The sequence below is a fragment of the Hemicordylus capensis genome, chromosome 1 (assembly GCF_027244095.1).
Source record: "Hemicordylus capensis ecotype Gifberg chromosome 1, rHemCap1.1.pri, whole genome shotgun sequence".
Classification (NCBI taxonomy): domain Eukaryota; kingdom Metazoa; phylum Chordata; class Lepidosauria; order Squamata; family Cordylidae; genus Hemicordylus; species Hemicordylus capensis.
Window position 1 is genome coordinate 297,889,231 of NC_069657.1, and position 22,605 is coordinate 297,911,835.

At 44.5% G+C, this 22,605-nt stretch overlaps 1 protein-coding gene across 24 annotated transcripts in view; it reads right to left on the minus strand.

Annotated features, from left to right (window-relative positions):
* Nucleotides 1-22,605, minus strand: part of KHDRBS2 (KH RNA binding domain containing, signal transduction associated 2) — a 655,851-nt gene that overhangs the window by 86,536 nt on the left and 546,710 nt on the right. For all 24 annotated transcript variants that reach the window (XR_008313984.1, XR_008313986.1, XR_008313983.1 and 21 more), the window contains one exon: nucleotides 21,698-21,780. Coding sequence is in view for 1 of the 24 variants with exons in the window: in XM_053286503.1 (XP_053142478.1) it covers nucleotides 21,698-21,780 (83 nt within the window). In the remaining 23 variants the exon portion in view is untranslated. The remainder of the gene's footprint in view (nucleotides 1-21,697; nucleotides 21,781-22,605) is intronic.

Sequence of the window (22,605 nt, forward strand, 5' to 3'; positions counted from 1 at the left end):
TGTTTCATTCACCATGAGCTGTAAATCAATTTCATCACCTATCTGGCATTAAGTTGTGTTCAAGCGTCGCTCCTCTTCCTTTCTCCCACTCTACCACTTGCTGTAGAGTTGCAAGCAAAATAAGAAACCCACTATGGCATAATGTTCGGGGCCATGGTGCAATTTTCTGTTTTGTTTTGGAAGCAAACACACACACACACACACACACCCCACAAATGTGTTGCATTTGGAAACAAGGATCTGAATAACTGAAGTCTATAGCATTGAACAACTTTCTGAATTGTTCAGTAAAAGCTGTGGGAAAAGAGTAAGTTAGCTGTTTGCTTGTCCACACATAATGATAGTTCCTCTTCTTTACACACTGATGATCTCTTAATTTTAGTTAAATGTCACAGAGTATTTACTATTCAGTAGAAAAAATTGGATGACTTTCCCCACCACCACAACTAGATTGGAAAGACCCTGCACTGGAAATATGCACCCAATATCTTTGGGAGGGTAATGTGGCCTGGGCGTCAACATTTTATTTTCCAATTGTTTTACTCAAATCCCATTCCAATTCAGACTGGGAAGAGCTGACCATCAGTACTACGCAGTAACAAATTGTGGCTGGGTAGGCCCAGCCTGAAAAACATCTAGACCAAACCCTGAACCTACTGCAGGCTTCTCTGCAATCAAAACACATCCATACCACAACATAACTAGGGAGAGCACTTGACTAAGAAAAAGGATAGGAACAGATGACCCCAAAACCATGGTTTATTGACTGGGCATGTGAGCTGAGTACCTAAGGTCCCCCTCCATTTCCTTATTTTGCATGTTGTTAGTAATCCTGGCTTGTTAAATTTTGCCTCCATGACTTGTGTGAAGTCAGTAATTGTGCTCAACAGTGGCTTACAAACCAGGATGTGAAACCAACTTCAAAGTTTGGTTTCAATATCCTGTCAAACCACAGTTCTGATCTTTTCACACAAGCTGTGGCGCTGTGGTTTAACAAGCCAGGTTTGAAACCAGCTGTGGTTTAACAAGCCATGTCTGTGATGGAGCAGAGGAGGTACAGGGAGTGGGGAGGAGGAAGTGTGCAGGCTCAGCTTATGTTTGGTCATGTGAATCAGCTCAGCCTTGAATCTAGCAGCAAATTCCTCTAGGATTGCACCCGATTGATCCTTTTTTTACAGCTATACACTGGTGGCGGCCTCTAGCAGGGCCTCAGTGGGGATGGGGAGATGGTAGCCATATCCTGGGTAATGACCAGGTTATTCCAGGTGTGAGCTGGAGCCCAACTACTGTTCCCTCTAAGGTGTGCGCATGTGCACGCACAGACAAAATGTCAGCCCCCTGTGCAGCTGTTTCTGACTGTTCCTGCCACCACTGGCCAGCTGCCTGAAAACGTCCTGGTTTCTCGCTCTCCCTGGCTGGGCTGCCACCTCATCCCTCTCCCTCCCCCGGCCAGGCCTCTCCCTCCAGTTCTGGCTGCATATCTCATCTGAAGTCTTGTTGGAGATCTCATCTGAAGTCTTATCCAAAGTCCCCTCTTGCGAGACTTCCGTTGAGATCTTCCGATGAAGTCAAGGGAGGAAGGAGAACAGAGGTGGAGGTGGTAGAGGAGGCAGCGGAGGAGGTGGTGGCAACTCCCGTAGCCCAGAACCGCCTCAACACCATGGCGTAGCTGCCGCAAGGAGGGAAAAGGCAAGATTCTGCCAATGTAGGGGGGGCGGTTTAAAAAGGTTTGTGCACCATGCTTTGCACACTGCATTTATTCCTTCCTGTGCTCGCTCTCTCGCGCTCTCTCCCTCTCTCAGCATTCCGAGGTGGGGGAACATTTTACAGGATAAGGGTAAGAAAACAAGGATGAACTCACATTTGAATAAACAAAACTTAGACAAGTTTTATTTTTTACTAGCTGATCCGGCACAGAGCATCTGGTCCCCTAGTCCCCCCACCCCTGTCACTTTTTACCTTGCCACCCCCACCACTTTCTTCCCAGCTGCTCATCTTCTTCTCCCCCCGCCCGCAGCCACCTGCCGGGCCCACTTGCCATTTGTGGCCACTTCGGCTGCCCGCCATTTGCTGCTCTGGCTGCCCAACCACTGGCCGCAGTGCCCACTGGTCGCAGTGCCCACCGGTCACGGCCAGCTGCCTGCCCACCAGTCTCAGCCACCAGCCATTCGCGGCCGCCTGTTGTGGCCATTGCAGCCACTCCGGCTGCCCGCCTGCCAGTTGCAGCCACTCCAGCAGCTCAGCCGCAGGTTGCAACCACCAACCTGTTGGGCCACCCTGCTGTTTGTGGTCGCCATTTGTGGCCGCCGATTGGCTGGGCCCACTCGCCGGTTGTGGCTGCACCGGCTGGCTGCCTACTGGGCCACTCACCTGTCCACCAGCCACTCGTTTTCTCCCTGCTCCTACCTATTTATTTATTTATTTATTTATTTATTCATTCATTCATTCATTCGATTTCTATACCGCCCTTCCAAAAATGGCTCAGGGCGGTTTACACAGAGAAATAACAAACAAATAAGATGGCTCCCTGTCCCCAAAGGGCTCACAATCTAAGAAGAAACATAAGACACACACCAGCAACAGTCACTGGAGGTACTGTGCTGGGGGTGGAGAGGGCCAGTTACTCTCCCCTTGCTAAATAAAGAGAATCACCACATTAAAAAGTGCCTCTTTGCCAAGTTAGCAGGGGTCTATGGCAAAATACAATTGCTTTTAAAACAGAAGACAGATAAATAGAATTGTAAAATACATTTCTTTCCTTCCATACTTTTGGTGTGTGTGTTCTGTATCTATAGTGGCACATAATAATGCACATGTGCACACACTGCCTTGATACTGCCACCCAGAACAAAACTCACTCCGCTCACTGATGAAAAAAATTAGAGGGAACACTGAGCCCAACTTGTTATTCTGGAATCCAAATTGATTGCAAAACAGTCATCCCTGCTGCCCATCACAAGGCTTATGTTGAGCCCTGGCATATGACATAAGCTATTGACGTGACTTATGCTTATTCACATCAATGTACCCACTGCTGCTGTTTCCAAAACAGCTTGTTTTGAGGTTGCAAACAGCACCTCCTATGTTATTTGGAGTTGCAGGCTTGCAACCTCCAGCTTTGATATCTGAGCTCATGGGGTTGTGAACTCTGCACATGCCCATATTTGGCAATGTTGGTCACTTAGCACAAGCAAGCATGGGGCAACACTGTACAAGGTCAGAATAACCAACGACTGTAGGGAGTCCCCCATGGCCTCTCATGTAAAAAGGAGGAAGCTAGCAAGCAGACCTGCATCAAAGGGACCTTTACAAGAGGAAAAGCGAACTCCCTTCCTTGGCAATGGGATTAGCCTCGCTAATCACTCCTACAACAACCCAGATAATTATGGCACACTTGCAGTCTCCTATTTATGGCAAACTCACAGTCTCCTATCACAACATTAATGAGCTGGCAAGGACCCAGAGGTAGGATTGTTAACAGGAAAAGAAAACTGATCTCTTTCTCCCAGGAAGAGGTGTCTCAGTCTCAAATAAAACTTTGGGGTTCATGCAGTACTCCACGCACACTTCCTTCCAAACCATTCCAGCTTTTGTTCCTCAGGATCATGCCCAAGTTGATGAATTCATGGAAACATGAATTCCTTTGTTCCACACGAGTTTCAGCCCCTCCAACCAGACTTGTGCATTGCCCCAGGACATGCATTTGCCTATTTTGTATCCAAGTTCCAAACACATGTTTAAAGTACTCGGGACACCCAGGGAACTCTCAGAACCTACCCTGGAGCCAAGAAAAAAAGGACCCAGCTTCCCCACTTACACAGACCTAGACCATGCTGGTTCTTAAGCCCACGAGAGGCCACTTGCCTCTTCTTTTTCCTACCCTTCTGCTCTACCCCTGCAAGGAAGTCTGCCTGCGTATTTCCCTTCAACTGCAGCAAACACACTGGTAATACTAACTTCCTATCCCTTTAAAACTCCTCCTTGCCCTCTTTTCTTTTAAGCCTCATTTTAGTCCTTTCTCTAGCAAGCCTTAAGCTAATTAATTGATAATTTGGACCTTAAGCTAAAATGCCTCTACATGAGATTCCTGTTATTACTGATAGTTAGAATTGTCTTGCTTTGCCTAATCATCTTTTTCTCTTCCTGTACCTCTTTTATCCTTAAATAAATCTGACTGTATTGCACTTCCAACTCCTCATCATTTCCCAGACCAAAACTTTGCTTAAATTGATATCTGTGGTGGACTGCTCCATATAGTCACGTTGATTCCCCACGTTGGCCCAAAAGCCCGATTAGAATGTTTAGCCAGCACTCCGGAGCAATTGCATTCACACTGCTGCTGCTATGGAGGGATGGCAGGGCTGCAGCTAATATCACAGCAGGATTCGGAACTTGAGGGAACTGGCATCACCCAGTGAAGTGATGGCATCATCAACTTGTGTTGGCGCAGCATGACTTAGCCCAAGTCAGATGTGGATTTTCTGGATCCACAGAGGATTTACTTCTGGAACCTGAATACTGCCAGAAGTTGAGGGCAACGCATTCTTAGATAAATTGTTGGTTCATTCATTCATGTTAAATTTAGTTGAATATACTTAATATTAATAGATCCCAGTAAGCATTTATCAAACAAATTCAGCATAAACAAACTTTGGCCATTTAATTTTAGATTTCATTTCTGCCCTATAATTTAGCAAGTACCTGTTTCATGCCTCCAAGTAAACAGGTTTCCTTGGCAGTGTTAATTAGAAACCAGGAAAGTATTTATGTGATTAACAATCATTAGTCTGCAAGCAACATGAAGTACAATTTTCTAAAGGAAATCATGCGCCTACCTGAGAACACACTTTGTCAGACATACAAGATTAACCCATGAGCAACCAGTCACATTTGTCAAGCTGAGCCTCTTAGCTTCTGGGCAGCCTGATCTCCCACTGTAAGCAGTGATTGGATCCACCCAGAGGCGTATCTAGGGAAAATAGCACCTAGGGCAAGCACTGAAATTGCACCCACTGTCCAAACATCTGACACCCTTCTTTCAGATAACTTTACTATAATATCAGCTGAAAAATATGTCAAGCTCGTTAATCTTTTAAAATTTCAAAAACTATTTAGCAGTGGACATAGCCAGACCAAAAAAAAATGCTGGAAAACTACAAATTTCAGTATGCTGGGGCTCATGAAATACCCAAATACTATGTGGAGGTGTACTTGGAAAACTAAACAGAAGTGCCTATCTAATTCTCTACTATGCATTGTAGCATCACTATTACATAAGTTTTAAAAATAAATGGAGAATTTGGCTTTTCCCAGATATTCTGAAAACAATTAAAGGCTTTGCAGAGTAAACTGTGTCACTGCTTGGAATATATTCTAGTCTTTCAGAAAGACAGTTAAAATGAGAGAAAGAGAGCAAGAAACTCCCAGTGGGCCTTAATACTAAGGATTTCACACTGATTCAAAGACAAACTCACCATTAATAGCCATATTAATAAGACACCACATTTAACTCACTTATCATAAGAAGCAAAGTAAGAGCAAATGAATACCATCCTCGCTCATAAGCTTCAGCTCAGTATTCACAAGCCCTGATTCTCTGTACATAGTGCCAAACTGAATATGTGTACAGTGACTTATATTATATTAAATTATTATTTTTAACCTGTAGCCCCTTTGGGGTGCTACCTATAGGCCGTGGGAGGGGGGGCATCTGCAAAGGTTACCCCTCCCACTGCTGGCCTCTAGGACCTTGCAGAGACCATTTGAGCATGTCCTGTGGCCATTTTTAAAAATAATTGGGTTTTTTAAAAAAATGGCTGCTGAAAACAAAATGGCCACCGCGCATGCTCAAATAGCCTCTGCGAGGCCTGGCATGGCCTAGGGCCTCACAGAGGCCATTTGAGCATGTGCAGTGGCCATTTTGTTTTTGGTGGCCTTTTTTTTTAAAAGTAATTTTAAGAATTTGCGCCCCCCTTCAAGTGGCGCCCAGGGCACATGCCCTGCCTGCCCTACCCTAGATACGCCCCTGGATCCTCCATACTTTACTCTGGCATCTTATTGCTGACAAGGGTGGGGAGAGCCAGTTGGATATGTTTCCTAATAATGCAAATCATTGCCATACTTGATACTTTCAGTTGGTTCGAATGTTCCTCGAGGCCCTGTTCATTTGGGGGGAACAGGGGCAAAGCCAGATTTGGAAAATCAGTAGAACAGAGTTGCAGAAAGGAGTAGACTTCTCCATCACTCCTTCTCTGCTGCTTGTTGAAACTTGATGGACTTTTGGCAAGTTATGTGATAAAAATGGTGTGATATGTTGTACAGCGAAAAACCAGAATCATAGATGCAAAACAGGGCAATGCTCTTGGGTCTATTTTGCAGTTGCCAAATGAAATAGCAGAAATACAAAGAGGTCATTCACACAAGCAAAAACGGTGTTTTCCCTGAGTCTGGGAGATCTGTGTGCTCCCAATTTTTGGTTGTGTGGAAGCAAGTTAGGAGGAAACCCTTTTCATCCTTCCTTGCTTCCACACAATCACTTCTGCCCAGGTTCTCCTACCTTTCTTCTACACAAACGAAAATTGGGATTACACACAGCTCCCAAACCCAGGGAGAACACAGTTTTTGATGGTGCAAATGACATTAGTGTGTTACTGAATGGACTGATGGGATAAGCTATATGTTTTTCTTTCCAGGCATTTCTTTATTGCTGCTCCGGGCTATCTCTGTACATTAAATATTACAATCAATCAGCTCTTCTCTGGCAGTGAAATAAACTGTAAATTTGTTTAGTAAATAAACTGTGTTCTGTAAGTAAGCTAGGAAAAGAAATCGGCTCTTAAAGCAGAGCTTCAATAAATCACACCACAGCCTTCACTTTAGAAGGTGCATATTAGATAAGAAACATCCTAAAGTCAAAGAGCAACACTTCTGCAATAAAAATGGAAGTATGATTAGCAGAAATGGCTGGCTTAGGAACTCCAATGTGCATATATACAGTCATTAGAATCTTAGTTTAAGCTTAAATTATAGGTCTGATTCTAGGGTGAGTTTTAAATAATTAATTAAATCAATGCTGAGTGGTGGGAAGATCACTCGTTTATCTATTATTTATTTAAAATATTTAAATTTTGGGCACCCCTTTGGGCAGTAGTTTCTTGCTTGCTTCCCCTCTTGCCCTTATTTACTGGGACACAACCAGAGACCTTCTTTGAAGACAAAAATTACCTGCCCTTTTTATTTCTGGTTGCGTTCACTGCTTCAGTCTTTGTTAGAGAACCCTAGAACAGGATCTTCATAGATTGCTGAAATCAATATTCATGATGAAAGTGAGAGCTCTTCCAGCAGCTAATAGTCCTGTTTTATCTCAGCAAAACATGAGCTTCCACTCAATGTTTTAGAAAGTCTTACATACCTACAGTATTATGGGGAGATTTGCATGTAAATGTGAATTGGCTGCAATGCCCTCAGGTAATCCTCTAGCGAGAACTCTAATTAACTTTCCATGGAAGTGTTGCTTCAAGGGATTCAAATGCTTGGAGACACAAATCTCACCCAATTGAGATAAATGTATTTGGCTAACCTTCACATTTTCAAATGGTATATAAATTATCATGATAGCTGTTTGCCCAGTGAAATATTCCTGTTGGAAACATTCAAATCTCAGCTCAAAATGGAACCTCTGGGAAACAGTTTATACTGCACACCAAGGCCTTGAAGGGAAGACATAATCTCCTGACTTGATAAACATGGGGGCTATTCTCATGACCAGCGAAAATTGGGCTAGGAGAGCCTAGCCCAATTTTGGCTGATCCTGTGAACCACCGCAGGCGAGCCCGGTGGCTTACAAGCAGCTAGCATGCATTTTTAGCCCTCCCCAAAGCCCGGGTTTGCGCAGCAAGCACTCCGCAAACCCAGGCCTCCCGATCGTGAGTAGCTGCGGTGTGGCTCCACGCCATGGCTACTCACGAGGAGACCCTGGGAGGGTAGGTGAAAAGCTGCCTTCCGGCTCCGGGGCTCTCCCCAGTATGCCCTGCGTGCTCACGCAGGGTATACTGGAGTTTCTGGGGGCCGCGTGGCCCCAAGCTCCCCAGCCCCCGCCGGCTCCGTCACAGAGCTGGCAATCGTATGGGCAGCCGATCTGGATGCCCAGGGCTCCCTCCCTGCTCGTGTGCATGGAGAGTGGGATTAGCCTGCTCTCCCTGCTCACCCCACCAAACCGGGTCTCACTGATCGTGAGACCCGGCTCATGAATGTTCTTTTGTTGCAAGGGAGTCACAATGACTACTTCCTCCTGCTTCTGCTTATATTCTGCCTTGAGGAGATGGGCTATATCTCAGTAGCAGAGCACATGCTTTGCAACAGAAGGTCCCAGGTTCAGTTGCCAGTTAAAGGATCTCAGGTAGCAGGGATGGAACCCACCCACTCGCCCCACTGTTTCAGCCCCTAGAGAGCAAATGCCAGTCAGAAGAGACAATAGTGAGCTAGGTGGACCAATAGCAACAAGGCAGCTTCATATTACTGTGAGTTTTTTAGGGTTGTTAAGTGGTTGGCAAAGAATCGCTTGGCACCCTAGGCTTTCAAGACATGACAAAATTTAAGCTCTGTCTGAAAACCCAGGATGCCAAGGGATGCCTTCTTGTTTTCATTATTTTTATTATTTTCCTTCAGCAAGGCTACGGAACTCCAAGTGAGCCCTGTTGGGGGGAAAGCATCTGAAGGGGAAAGCTACTGGGAAGAAAGTGATAGGTACATGGTGGATTCAGGGTCCCTCACATGTGTGCTGCACTTGCTCTAAACATCTATTTCCCCACCTTGTAAGTGTCTTATAGGGACTGGGCATAGGGATGGTGAAATGAAATTATTATAATAATTATTATAATTATTATAATACATTTTATACCCCTCTCTTCCTCCAAGGAGCCCAGAGCGGTGTGCTACATACTTAGGTTTTTTCCTTACAACAACCCTGTGAAGTAGGTTAGGCTGAGAGAGAAGTGACTGGCCCAGAGTCACCCAGCAAGTATCATGGCTGAATGGGGATTTGAACTCGGGTCTCCTCGGTCCTAGTCCATCACTCTAGCCACTACACCATGCTGGCTCTTCAAATTCAAAGCAAATTTCAGGATTACTTCATGGTTTTTCCACATCTCTCGATTAGGATAGACATGGGTTTAAGAAACAAGTCTGCTGCCATCACATGTAGTTTGGACCTACTCAGAGTAGACTACATGCCATTTGCTAGTGGTATGGAGAAGACCACGATCCTAGCCTTATCCTCCATTAGTTTTCTATGCGTAGTACTTCCCCCGCCCCCCGCAGGGGAGAGCTTTCAGTGATGCACTCCCTCGCTTGGAGTTGGAAATGGCACAGTCCAGGAACAGCTTTACCATGTGACTACCTGTTTGGTGGTGGTGGTGGGGCGCCTTGACATTCCTAGCAAGCCTGAATTCCAGCATTTTTCATTTTACAAAATGAAGCAATGTTTACATCTCCTACCTGCTACCTAATAAGCATTTCATTTTCTCCCCATCTGCATATCTCAGTGGGATTATGCCAGAGTAACTGGGTCATTATCCAAGAGACATTGGCAAGATTTGACTGGTTAAAACAATGTTTTAAGTTTAATTCTTTTTAGATAGGATATGTTACTATACACTATGCAGATGCAGAAGACTGAATTCACTCATGGACATAAATACACATATTAACACAATTAAATGACTATATGGCAGACCACTGATAGAAACAAAGCCAGAGGATGACAAGGAGGAGGAGGGAATGGAATTTTAGAACTAGAGAGTGGAAATCAGTAATTCTGTTAGTAAGATCGTCAGTTATAACTACTGAGATCTATAATGGAAAGGGGTCTTCTAAGAACTTTAGAGGGCATAAGTGATTTATAGGGAGACAAAACTTTTTTCTACTTCAGGGGTAGTGTATTTGATACAGTTGTGCTCACTGAATCAAATAAATGAGAGGTGGCATTTCAAAACAGTTTTGCATGATGAATGCCATAAGTGGATTGCTGTGAAGACCCATAAAATGTCATCTTTTAGGCTTGCTAACTTGATTCATTTCAATAGTCTCAAATAAAATATGGGGAAATCTTTATTTATGAACAGATAGATATAAGCACAAAACCCCAAATGAAATACAGCAACATATAAATACAGTGCATGCTGCTTAAAATGAGGAAAACTGTGCAATAGAAAAAAATAATAGTGAGTGAGGTATATTACCAAGACTATGCAGTCTTTGTTTCACCCATTGCCTCTTTGCAGATTGTGTTATTTTATATTATAGACTAAAATCAAAAGGGCTCTCCACACAAGCAGTGTGGAGAGCCTGAATGGAGTTTGAGAGGAGAGGGAGCTTGACTTGCTCTCCCCACAGATGAGCAGGAAGCCCTCCCTGGGTGGCCAGATCAGCTGCACAGACGATTTCCAGCTCCGTCATGAAGCCAGTTGGGGCAACAGGGTTCAGGGGCCTCCTGGCCCCTGGAAGTCCCAGAATGACCCACATGAGTGCAATGACCTCCCAATGCCGGGAGGCTTGTTGTAGCCTCCACAGAGCCGTGCTGCGGTGATACACGAGCAGTTAAGCTGCTTTTCGGGCGCTCCTGCACCCCAAACCCAGGTTAAGTGGTGGGCAACCCAAGAGGGTTTGCCGCTGCGCCACTGCCAGGAGCTGTGTGGCTCCTGGCAGTTCTCACACACAGTAGGAACTGGGCTGGACTCCCTTATCCCGGTTCCCACTGAGCATGAGAATAGCCTCATTGTGTCACTTGCCTGTTGTTCATGAAGACCACCTGCTCCATCTTTGGCTGCAAAGCTACAATGCCATCCTGCAATGCCACAGGATATTATGACTGACTGCCATTACCATGGGAAGCTTTGAAGAGGGATTAGATGCAATCATGGGTGTCCTATCAATGGCTGTTATTCATGAAGGCTAAGAATGCAGCCTCCATGTTCAGATTTTAGGCTACTTGTACTTGTCTGTGGACTTAGGTATGGTCTAAGGCAGGGCTGCTCAACTTTAGCCTTCCTGCAGAGGTTGGCTTACAATTCCCATAATCCCTGGCTATTGGCCACTATGTCTATGGATTATGGGAGTTGTAGTCCAAAAACAACTGGGTGGCCTAGGCTGAGCAGGCCTGGTCTAAGGGTGCAGGATATAGCACCTTGCTGAAACTAAGCAGGTCTTGGTTTGGTCAGTACCTGGATGCGAGACCCATGTATGCCACCGTTGGCAATGGGGCCATAGCTCAGTGGTAGAGCATTTGCTTTGCATACAGAAGGTCCCAGATTAAATCCCTGCCATCTCCAGCTAGGGATGGGAAAGCCTCCTGCCTGAAACCCTGGAGATGCTGCTACCAGTCAGCATAGACAATACTGAGCTAGATGGACCAATGATCTGATATGGTGTAAGGCAGCTTCTGAAGTTCCTACCCAAGTACAAAAATAAAAATAAAAATGGGCAAATTGCATCCAATATGAATGGTTTCTGTACCATTCACATACAACACAATTTCTGTGCATTTAATACTCAGATATCTGAGCACCAAAAGCAGCATAAGAAGTAGCGCTTGGGGGTGGTATACTTCTGCTTACCAGATGGTAGAGACAAACAAGGGTTGCCATGTCCAGCATCTGAGCTTCCCGGTGACATCTCAGTTGGACCATTGTTGGATATCAGGTACTAAACTAGATTAAATACAGGTCTGATTAAGCAAGGCAGTTCTTTTGCCACAAGATGATTGCAAAATTCTAATTGTTTGCTGGGAGGGAAGTGTAATCAAATGTTGACAAACCAATGAGTCTGGCTGGGGAAAAAACTCATCGGTCTGTGAAGTGCAAGGAATGATGGGTGTTAGCAGGCAGAAGAAATATGTGATGCCGGTAGGAAGGGTGATGCCTAGGAAGAGTAGGAAGAAGGTGCAAGAATTGAAATTGTAAACAGATGGGGAGCCTAGAAACAGGGTGCTGATGGAAAATGGACAGAAAAGGACAGGTACCCCAAGGCATACCCTCTCCCAGCCGTCGCCACTGAGCTTCCTGGGACCATTTTGCTATGAGGGAAGGAGAGGAGAGGCAGACACAGCCCAGAGAGATGTCAACATCCAGCTCCCAAAATGCCAGTTGTCAGTTGTATAACTTTGTACGGATGCTTATAATTCTAATGCTTTTATGCAAACTGCTTTGGGAGGTGTGCCTGAAAACTGATATATAAATGTCACTAGTAAGTAAGCAAGCAAGCAAGCAAGCTGAGAAGCAGACAATGGAAGAAAGGATGAGTAACAGTGGTACAGATTGGGCAGGGCGGTGGGGGGGATGTAGGGTAGAAAGGCCTGGTGTTGAGGAAAGGAAAGGCCAAAGAGAAAAACCTCACACAAGCCCAAGAGTGGGAGGGGCAGCAAGCAAGGGGTGTGAGATATGAAACCAAAGCAGCGTGTGGAAGTCAACAAAATGCTATGGAGAGAGGACTAGATTTTGCATATGGATTTGAATCCAGCAGCCAGCACTTTGGCTGCAGGCATCTGGTATATTAATATTCAGAAATGGTAAGAGAGCTATTTGTGTCAGCATGAAACTGATGTAATCAAACAGAAGTAGAATTCTGCTTTGTTTTTTTTGTTTTTTTACAGCTCCCTTATTTAAATTTTCTTAACTTTGCAGCATTTGGCTTTGTAATTAATCACACTGAAATTAATCAGTTTAATTGTAGAATACAGTATTTTTGTAGTTCTTTTACAAATTGTGCAGCGTAGAACAAAATATTAGGAAAAATATGTGACTTCGGCTCTCTATTTATTTAAATGTATTCAAGAGTATTATTTTGTTTGGTTTAATGCAGGGGGAAAATTCAGAATATTGTGTGCAAGTAATGGTTAGTTACTGATAATCTTCAGCATGGTATTCAGAAAGTTCATTTGCAAGCGTTACTGTGAATGTATTAATGACAATGTGTGTCTTTGTCTCTTAGATTGCTCAGGAGATGCTGTGCTAGCAAATTAAATCTCTTTATTCCTTTAGGCCATTGTCTAATAAGCCTGGCTTTCTGTTTAAGAGTTTGTAACAATAAGGACCAAAACATGTCCAGAAAGAAAATTATATTAAAATTAAAGTTGACATTTTAGAATGTTACAAAGGCTTGGCTAATGTTTTGCTGATTTACGAAGTCAGCCATTACTACTAATGGTTATTGCATATTTTTCCCCCAATACTCCTTTTACATCTCTCAGCTTCAGCCATCCAAAAATGCCTCAAATACAAATAATACAAATAAATCTGATATTCATTGCTGTTAAATATTTTCTGTGTCAGCCTCTGAGGAGAAAGTTAACTATAGCAGGATTGCACTAGGTTTTTTGTCTTCTTAAAGGAGACTGGTGAAGGAAAAAACACTTTTATTAACTATACAACAATTGAAAAATGTAAGAGTGTCTTTGGATGTGGATAATGCAACAGCTTCTCTAAGCATTTGCCTTTCTGCCAAATCAATCCAGAACTGGCTTCAAAGCAGAACTATAGGAAGTGAATGAGGCTATTCACAGGGCATGAACCACCTGGGGTAACTCAGGAGGCCCGTGTCATCTGAAGTGCTGAAAGCCCTCCCCTCCAGGCTGCTCCAGAATGTGGTAGCCCAACTTTTTAACCCAGCATTTAGCTGAGGTTAAATGAAATTGCAGTTTGCTTCACTTCGGCACGTGGTCGTGAAAGGGTTAAAAGGCTCCTCGCGGCCCACCACCATTTCCAGCAGTGAGCCGGGGGGGGGGGAGGGGCAGCCATGCTGAGTGTGGTGGCTGCTCTAAAGAGAGCAGCCACTGCGGCACAGGGCACTCAGCGATGCGGGAGGGGGATGGCTTTTGCCTTCTCTGTGCAGCTGCTTGTGTGGGCGCCCCGTGTGGCGAAGGCAGAGATGCCAACACTCATCTGCCAGGGAAGGCAGGTGAGTTCCTGATTTCCCTGCAGAGCTCCATGAGCAGCAGCGTGAGATCATGTGTATGACCTCAACGTCTGTGATTTCATCTGGACTGCTGGGAGAAACTGGGGCTGTCATGGCTAAAGCACCAAGACAGTTACTGCTCCAAAAGCAGTAGCCACCAGGCCATGAAAATGAGGTGGCCATTGTGCGAGCAATGTGCCAGGATTTGGGAAGTGGTGGCTGGGCCAAGCTCAGATTAGTGCAATTCTGTGGTTCTCATAATGGAGATGCATGATGCTTGCCCAGCCTGGCCCTGCCCTGGAAGTCTTATAAGAGTTGGACAGGGTGTAAGGCAGCTAAAGCTATTAGCTATTTAGCTATATCCAGTAGCTATTTAAGCCTGGCCAAGGGTGCTGAGCACCCCGAGCCTCTTCCACAATGTGACAGTGGGAGGCTAGGGAGAAGAAAGAGGAGAACAGGTGGAGGCAATCCCCTCAGCTCTGAGGTGAGGGCCAGATGGAATGCTACAAGTTCAGCCTTAGCAGGGAGAGTGTGGAGGGACACAGGAAGGAACTGAGACAACCACCCTCTATCCCCACAGCTACAAGGGAGATTTTGGGGGAATTCCTGCTTCAGGAAGTCAGACAGGCTACTACGGTGAATCACTGTAGCTACACTGTGAGAGTTTCACTCTATTCTATGACTGACAAAGCCTCCACAGTGACAGCTCTGATTGTTGTGGCCAAGAAGTCAACAGGGTGCTATTTTAAAAGGGCCATTGCCCACCCCAGCTCCTTCCTAGCCCTACTGGTGCTACTGGTGCTGTGCTTGCACAACAGCATAGCAAGCAGAACTGGGTAAAAACACAGCCAGCGTGCTGAAGCAAATTCCAGCAGTTCCTGCAAGGGCAACAGCTGCTCTGCCCTGTAATCCAATCTGACCTGCAATAATGGGAGTCAATGCCGTATCTTTTGTGAAAATTGGCTGGAGGAATGTGCTAGGGGAGGGCTGGTAGTCCAGCATTCAAAAATAAAAAATACTATGCATCATATACATGCCACTCCTGGGTATTTTTCTTTTTGTAACACTCTAGGGTGCCCAAGCAATGGAGCCTGCTATAAGTGGTGGTCCTAGGTTCTATGTGTCTGAGACAAGGCAGAAAATCCTGTCCCCACCTTGTGCATGACCTCCCCCTTCCTTCAAGGAATAGTAATAGCCACCATCACTTGATCATGTGTGTGTGCACATATGCACCCATCTCCTCCACCTTTGCAGCTGTGATGATAGCCAATGTTGCTCAATGGGTACACCCTCTCTGTGTGCTGTGAGGGTGCTTATAAAAAGGGGAGGAAGAGGAAAGGGCAGGAGGGTACAGGAGACACTAATATATATTTCTACTTCCTCCCCCTTTTCATAACCAGGACAGCAGTCCACAAGGGAGGAAACAGGGAAGGGTGCATACCCCCTGTGGTGAGCCAGGTAGACAGTGGAGGTGGTGCAATGGAGAAGAGCTGCTCCGATAGCAGGGAGAAGTAAATGGAGGCAAGTGAGGTATTGCAAGGTATCTTGCTGCCCCTCTTGGTGCCCTGATAATCTGCTGCTTGGGATGATTGCCTCACCTTGCCTCATGGAAAGACTGCCCTGCTTGCTAGTCAGATGACAGGGAAGACTTTGCAAATAGGACTAGCCTGATTCTTACAAGGTCCCTTTTTTGCTCTGTGGGACAAAGTCAGTGGGCTGTAGATTATGAGCTTCTGTGGCAGGGTGTTGTGTTTTTATACTTCATAAAGTGGCATGCACATGGATGGCACTTTATTCATCATTATCATCACTATCAGGAACCATATTCAGGCATTATGTTGTACGAGGGTACAGATGTTTTTACACTCAGAAATGCTTTTGTGTGAATATATGTACCACTGTGTGTTTTGGTGAACCTGGGTACAGGCCCCTCAAATGCATGGTATAGATAGGAACTGTACGCTGCACCTATCTTCAATGTAACATGTGAATAAATGTATCTATGTACAGATCTGTACCTGTGTACACTGTATACTCAGATGAGTGCTGAACATAATGTGTGAATGGGGCTATTGCTATCTGGAAAACTGAATTGATTGGGCAATAATGGGGCTTATCATGGGCAAGTTTAACCCAACCTCAACTATTTCCCTTAAGTCCACCTCTTTATTGTTGCCCATACAAGTGAATGAGAATACTCCTATAGGAGAAGATAAAACATAGCTCTTGAATGTGGTGTGAGCAAAACAAGGTCCTGGCTTACAGTCCCACTTGGGACTGTACTGTGCCTCTGTGAGGCAAACAGAGATGCATTTGCCAGGAATCTCAGCCTCCCCCCAAGCTACCCATCATAATGGTAGTCATTCTACTAGAGGACACAGTTCAGTCTGTGCCTCTTGGTTATACTGCACTGCCAACAGGGGGACCCTTCCTCTTAGACTTCCGGGTGGAAGTTTGGTCCCCCGCAGGCCTTGGGGCCCCCAAATTTCCTCCTGAGGAGTGATGGGCCACCTCTGGCTGGTCTGCACACTGCCACACTGCCTCAGGCCTGCCCATACCATGCTGGAAGCTGAGCGGCAGGCAAGCAAACAGACCTCCCTTTCTGAGAGCTCTGGCTCCATCTTTGCATTTGGGTGGCTGGCACGCCTGCCTGGCTGGCTCTCTCCCTGTGTGCCTCCCTCCCGCCTTCTATCTCTTTGCAAGGGGCTTCAACTGGGGACGCTGCACCCTCGCACCACTGGGGTCAGGTCACCTCTTGGCTCCACTCTGGTGTCACCTCCTCCCTGGCCAGCACTAGACAATGCAGTATAGAAAGCTGAGACTTTCCCTCTGCTGCTGGCAGATCGATGCCTCTCGCCTTTCATATGACTAGCGGAGCTCTGTGGAGGGGACAAGGCAGACAACCAGCCTTCCTAGAATATGCTATGCAGCAGAAGTTGCCACTGCCACAAGTGAAAGAGGAGTGGCAGAAGCCCAGTTTGTTTACTGATGACAAAGCAACATGTACAGGTGAGGGGGTAGGCGTGGGGGCGACTCCGGCCTCAGTGTTGTGCTTCTCCCCCTGTCCTTTGCCTTTGGGCTCCAAACAGAGGGGCTGAACTGTCCATACAAAATGTGGTATTTGTATTCCCAAGTCAGTGGGAAGCATCTTATTCAGAATTTCTTCTAAACACACACACACACACACACACACACACACACACACACACACACACACACACTTTCACACCTTTCCCTGAGCATGTTCTGGTGTAAAAAGTAGTGCATTCAGCTAATTTAAGTGGCAGGACTGTCCATGCAAAATGTGGTATGTGCAGGTCAGTGGGACATATTGTATTCATAATGACTTCTAAAAAAAAAAGAAAAAAAAGTTTCCAGCTTTCCCTGAGCATGTTCTGGTGTAAAAAAATAGTGCTTTGCAAACTTATCTTGTGGTTTGGGGCTGGGGGCAAAAGGACTTTAGATCTGGGCTCCCCCTGTGAACTCTGAGGCCACACAGAGTTCATTAGGTCACACACTGTTCTACATTTTTGAATGGGGAAGAAATTCCTATTCGTTGCACTGAAATAGGCTAACATCTTAAAAAAATTATAAAACAAAAACCATGAGCCCTACCAGCTTGGGGCTGCTGGGGGTGGGGGAGTTGTGGCACAAGGTGCCTTGCCCCTAAACCCACTTTGGTGCCCTAGGGGCAGTTGAGGCATCCTCAAACCCCATTATTCCCTATGGGAAAAATGCAAAAATTGAAAAATCTTCAAAAAAATCATTAAAAATTGCAGGAGTGTCCAATTGCTTTGGGGTTTGCTTCCACATGCCCCAGTTTTTTGTCCCTAGGTGCTCTGCATAGGGAATAAATGGCCAGTTTGAGTCTGCATTATACCCTATGTAGAACTGCTTAGAATTGGTTCCAGTTGGCTTTGGATTCGAACTGAAATGGGGTGGGGGGACCACCCAAAGGGCTCTTCTCTGTCTAACAGGATAAGTAATTTCTGACTCCAGCTGTGCCAGTTAGGCAAACCCTGGGAGTGAATAAGGACTAATGGCCATATGTTCCCAAAGGAAGTTTTCTAGGTACACTGTCAGGACCGGCTACAAGTCTGAAGCAGCCCTATCAAAAGCTTTGAACACTTACCAATGCTAAGGATTATTCATCATTGTGCTGAAGGAAGAATTTCACCCTGCCTTATTGACTTTCATAAAAACGGCATCCTTCATGGTGCTGCTTTGGAGGGGAAAGATGCACATGTTGAAATTCTCCCTTCTGCACAATTCTAGGAGCCCAAGGTCTATGCTACACCTGGCCACCCTAGTTAATTCAGAAAGGGATTTTCTTGGAGATTAAAATGAAAGTTATTTTGGACTCTAGATGATGTGAGTGAAAGATTCCTGTTGTCTCAGTAAAAGCTTTAAACCTCTTAAGAAATGAAGACATGCAGTGTAACTATCTAGCAGACAGCAGGAACATAATAACAGGATGGAAGTAGTAAAACTAGGGAGAAAATCCCTCAAACTCAATAACTGATTGTAAATTCAATCTCAATGGTTGGCTGCTGTCTTGAGTCTTCCAATAAAACTGAATTATTAAATCAACATGATTCAGTCTGGCAGAGAATATTACTGCAAGCATTATACAGCAAACTATTACATAGTTATTAATATGTGGTTTCAGAGAACTGCTGAAGAGACAGCATTCAGCATGAGCAAAAATTTGAGGCTGAGAGAATGGAATCAATGGGTAGTGATATGTCATTGATATTGAGGGAAAAGGCATAGATTTCTTCAAGGGGACCATCTGCAAATATCTCACTAACACCATAAAGTCCCTACTCTTTGTTCAAGATATTCATCCCTTAGACATCTGCATGCTCCAGTAAAATCATTCATATTCACAAATATTATGAATGCTTTGTTTTGCTCTTCCTCCTAAGAAACACCCCTCTCCAGTTCTGTGTCATGAAGCCATAAAGTCATTAATTAGCATCAGTGATTTTAACAAGTTTTAGGAAGTGATGGATTAGCAGTCACTGTTGTAACATATGTTGAACAGCTAACATCAGTATTCAGATTATCTTCAAGGTGAGTCTGTAAGTCTCTCCATGGCCAGTAGACTGTTTGTTTCATGTTAGATCTTGATTTACAAGAGAGTAGTGGCTAAGGATTGCATGGTGAGTTGGGTAATCACTATGACTCCCTATTTTGGGTATTTAATGAGTTGACTGGTTCTCTGCTTTGGATCAGAAAAAAGGTTAGTTTAGATCAGGGCTGCTCAACTTCGGCCCTCCTGCAGATGTTGGCCTACAACTCCCATAATCCCTGGCTATTGGTCACTGTGGCTGGGAATTATGGGAGCTGTAGTCCAAAAACAGCTGGGGGGGGGGGGCAAAGTTGAGCAGGCCTGGTTTAGATGATCCCATCTAACAGGCTGCCAATTTGCATTAGGACAGTGTGCATGTATTTCTGCCCCTGCCATCTAATGTGTTGTTCTGCCACTGCGTAGTGAAATGAAGGGGGATATCTGAACTGTCCCGAACTGCGTGTTAAAATACTACTTTAAAGTACACACATAGACTCCTTCTCATATGATTGGGTGGTTGGTCATCACCATTCTAACAGGCTTTTAATGGGACACAGATAAGTGCACAGATTTATCATATGGCTGGGCTGCTGACTCCTCCTGTGAGCTCTGTCCCTCCTTGCTTTGCCTTGTGAACCCACTGTTTCCCTAAGTCCTCATTTCTCTAAGTCATGCATTACTGAAAGAGCTTTTGATAAAGTTCCCCACCAAAGGCTCTTGAGTAAACTTGTCAGTCATGGCATAAGGGGACAGGTTCATGTGTGGATCGGTAACTGGTTGAAGGACAGGTAACAGAGAATAGGAATAAAGGAATAGTTTTCACAATGGAGGTAGGTAGGAAGTGGGACCCCCCAGGGATCTGTGCTGGGACCAGTGCTCTTTAACTTGCTCATAAATTATCTAGAATTTGAGGTGAGCAGCGAAGTGGCCAGATTTGCAGTTGACACTAAACTATTTAGGGTAATGAAATCCACAACAGATTGTGAGGAGCTACAAAAAGATCTCTCCAAACTGGGGGAGTGAGTGACAAAATGGCAAATGCAGTTCAATGTAAGCAAGTGTAAAGTAATGCACATTGGGGCAAAAAACCATCAACTTCACAGATACACTGATGGTATCTGAGCTGTTGGTGACTGACCAGGAGAGAGATCTTGGGGTCATAGTGGACAGCTCATTGAAAGTGTCAATTTTGTGTGCAGCAGCTGTGAAAAAGGCTAATTCTATGCTAGGAATCATTAGGAAGGGGATTGAAAATAAAAAATGCTAATATTATAATGCCCTTATACAAATCTATTGTGTGGCCACATCTGGAGTACTGCGTACAGCTCTGGTCAATGTATCTTAAAAAGGATATTATAGAACTGGAAAAGGTGCAGAAGAGAGCAATCAAAATGATTAGGGGCCTGGAGCACCTTCCTTATGAGGCTAGGCTACAGCATCTGGAGCTCTTTACCATGGAAAATTCGAGAATAAGGAGAGACATGATCAAGGTGTATAAAATTATGCATGGAGTGGAGAGGGTGGACAGAGAGAATTTTTTCTCCCTCTCTCATAACACTAGCACAAGGGGTCACCCCATGAAACTGAAGGTCGGAAAATTTAGGGCCGACAAGGAAGTACTTTTTCACATAGCACATAATTAATCTATGGAATTCCTTGCCATGGGATGTGGTGATGGCCACCAGCTTCGATGGCTTTAAAAGGGGCTTAGACAAATTCATGGTGGATAGGTCTATCAGTTGCTACTAGTCTGGTGGCTGTGGGCCACCTCCAGCCTTAGAGGCATGATGCCTCACAATACCAGTTGCAGGGGAGCAACAGCAGGAGAGAGGGAATGCACATACTGTACCTCTTGCCTGTGAGCTCTCCAGAGGCATCTGTTGGGCCACTGTGTGAAACAGGATGCTGGACTAGATAGGCCTTGTGCCTGATCCCGCAGGACTGTTCTTATGTTCTTATGTACTTTTGGACAGGATTTTCCAAATGTAGGAGTGACTCGTAAAATATGAAGAGTTAGCCTTTCGATCTTCCTGACATAATTGGTTCCTCAGCAAAGAAAGCATGAATGACAAAATCTGTGACCATGTTGTACTTGGGTACATCTTTACATGTGGGAAGAGGGGATGTCTCTCTCCCATTTACATTCAAGGGGACAGTACAATGTGGGAAGTGGTTCTTGACCTGTTCCTTTTCAAGAATCTTCCTGCATGACTTGCCTTGAAAGACTTTGACTTCTGGATCATTCCTTGAGTGTGGTAAGCTCAAAAACCCTGCCTCCTTTTTGCTTCAACTTGCCTTATCAGCTCTTGACCTTTCTTCCCATCCCTTGTCTTGGCTTGTCCTGTCCTAAAGTCCTGGACTAAAATTTGGCCTAAAGTCCTAATTCTATCTGTTATCCTGAAGCTGTGTCCTGGCAAGGATTCTCAAGACATTCTTGATCCCTGCTTTTGATTTCCTGTTGTGAAATTTGATTTCTGGACTCAGTCTGCCATGTCTTCAGTCCATACCTTGGAACAACTATTAATTATACACAGTACTCTCTTTTAAAGTGTCCAGATATTGAGAAGGAGCTTCAGAAATAGCTCCTAGTACAGTTAAAAAGGACCAATATTAAAAGGAAAATAAGCAGTTCAAAATGTACAATGGTAGCTTATATATACATTTATTAGTGCTTACCTCTGTGTTTGTGTAGCATAACTATTATCATATGCCTCATAACTTGGCTCATCGTATTCACCCCCATATCCATCATCATATCCCTACAGTAAAAAACAAAAATCTAATTCAGAAGGCTGGAATATTGCAAAATGTATTAGGCTGAAATAGAAATTTTGTCATGATATATAGATGTCATATTTATTCAGGACAGCACATCTTAGAAAATACATATTTGCATGAAGCTTAAATAGGCCTAGTGGGGGGGGGGGAAATCAATGATTAATTTGAGACCTCTTTTTATTCATCACTATAATGAAGTTTACACTGTAAAAGGAAGAATATCTGAGGAAGATGCTAATGAACCCATTGTTTTCTCTGGAATTCAATATAAAAATGCTTTTCTAAATATCTGCAGGTGAATAATAGCCACAGAAGTCAACAAATGAATGCAAGAGTATATTGATCTCATTACACCATTAAGAAGGTCATTACTGAGCATAAAACATGCCATTCAGTTCTTTTGTAAAAAATGTGGTCTAACTTTCGGGAGAAAACCACAGATAATAATTATAAATAACCTCTGCAATGAACACCTTTTAACTTCCATGAGCATTTATTCATTCATTCCTGTTTCGATCCTCTCTCCTGCCACAACTAACAGTCTGAGCTGAAACACAATGGAGAAGACTGATGTTAAGATTTTAACCCACCCACCCCTTCAATGCAGCCATTGGCCAGTCAGGTGAGATGACACAAATGTTGTGCAGTACTCACATTTCACGAAATTGATTACTAAGTTGTAGAAGAGAAAGCTGGTAAAGATGCTGGCACTGTTGTTTTCACAATGAAGGGAAGTAAGCAGTGGAATTCCCTAAGGATCTGAACTGGATGAGTTGTTCTTAAATGATCTGATATGATGTCCCCAC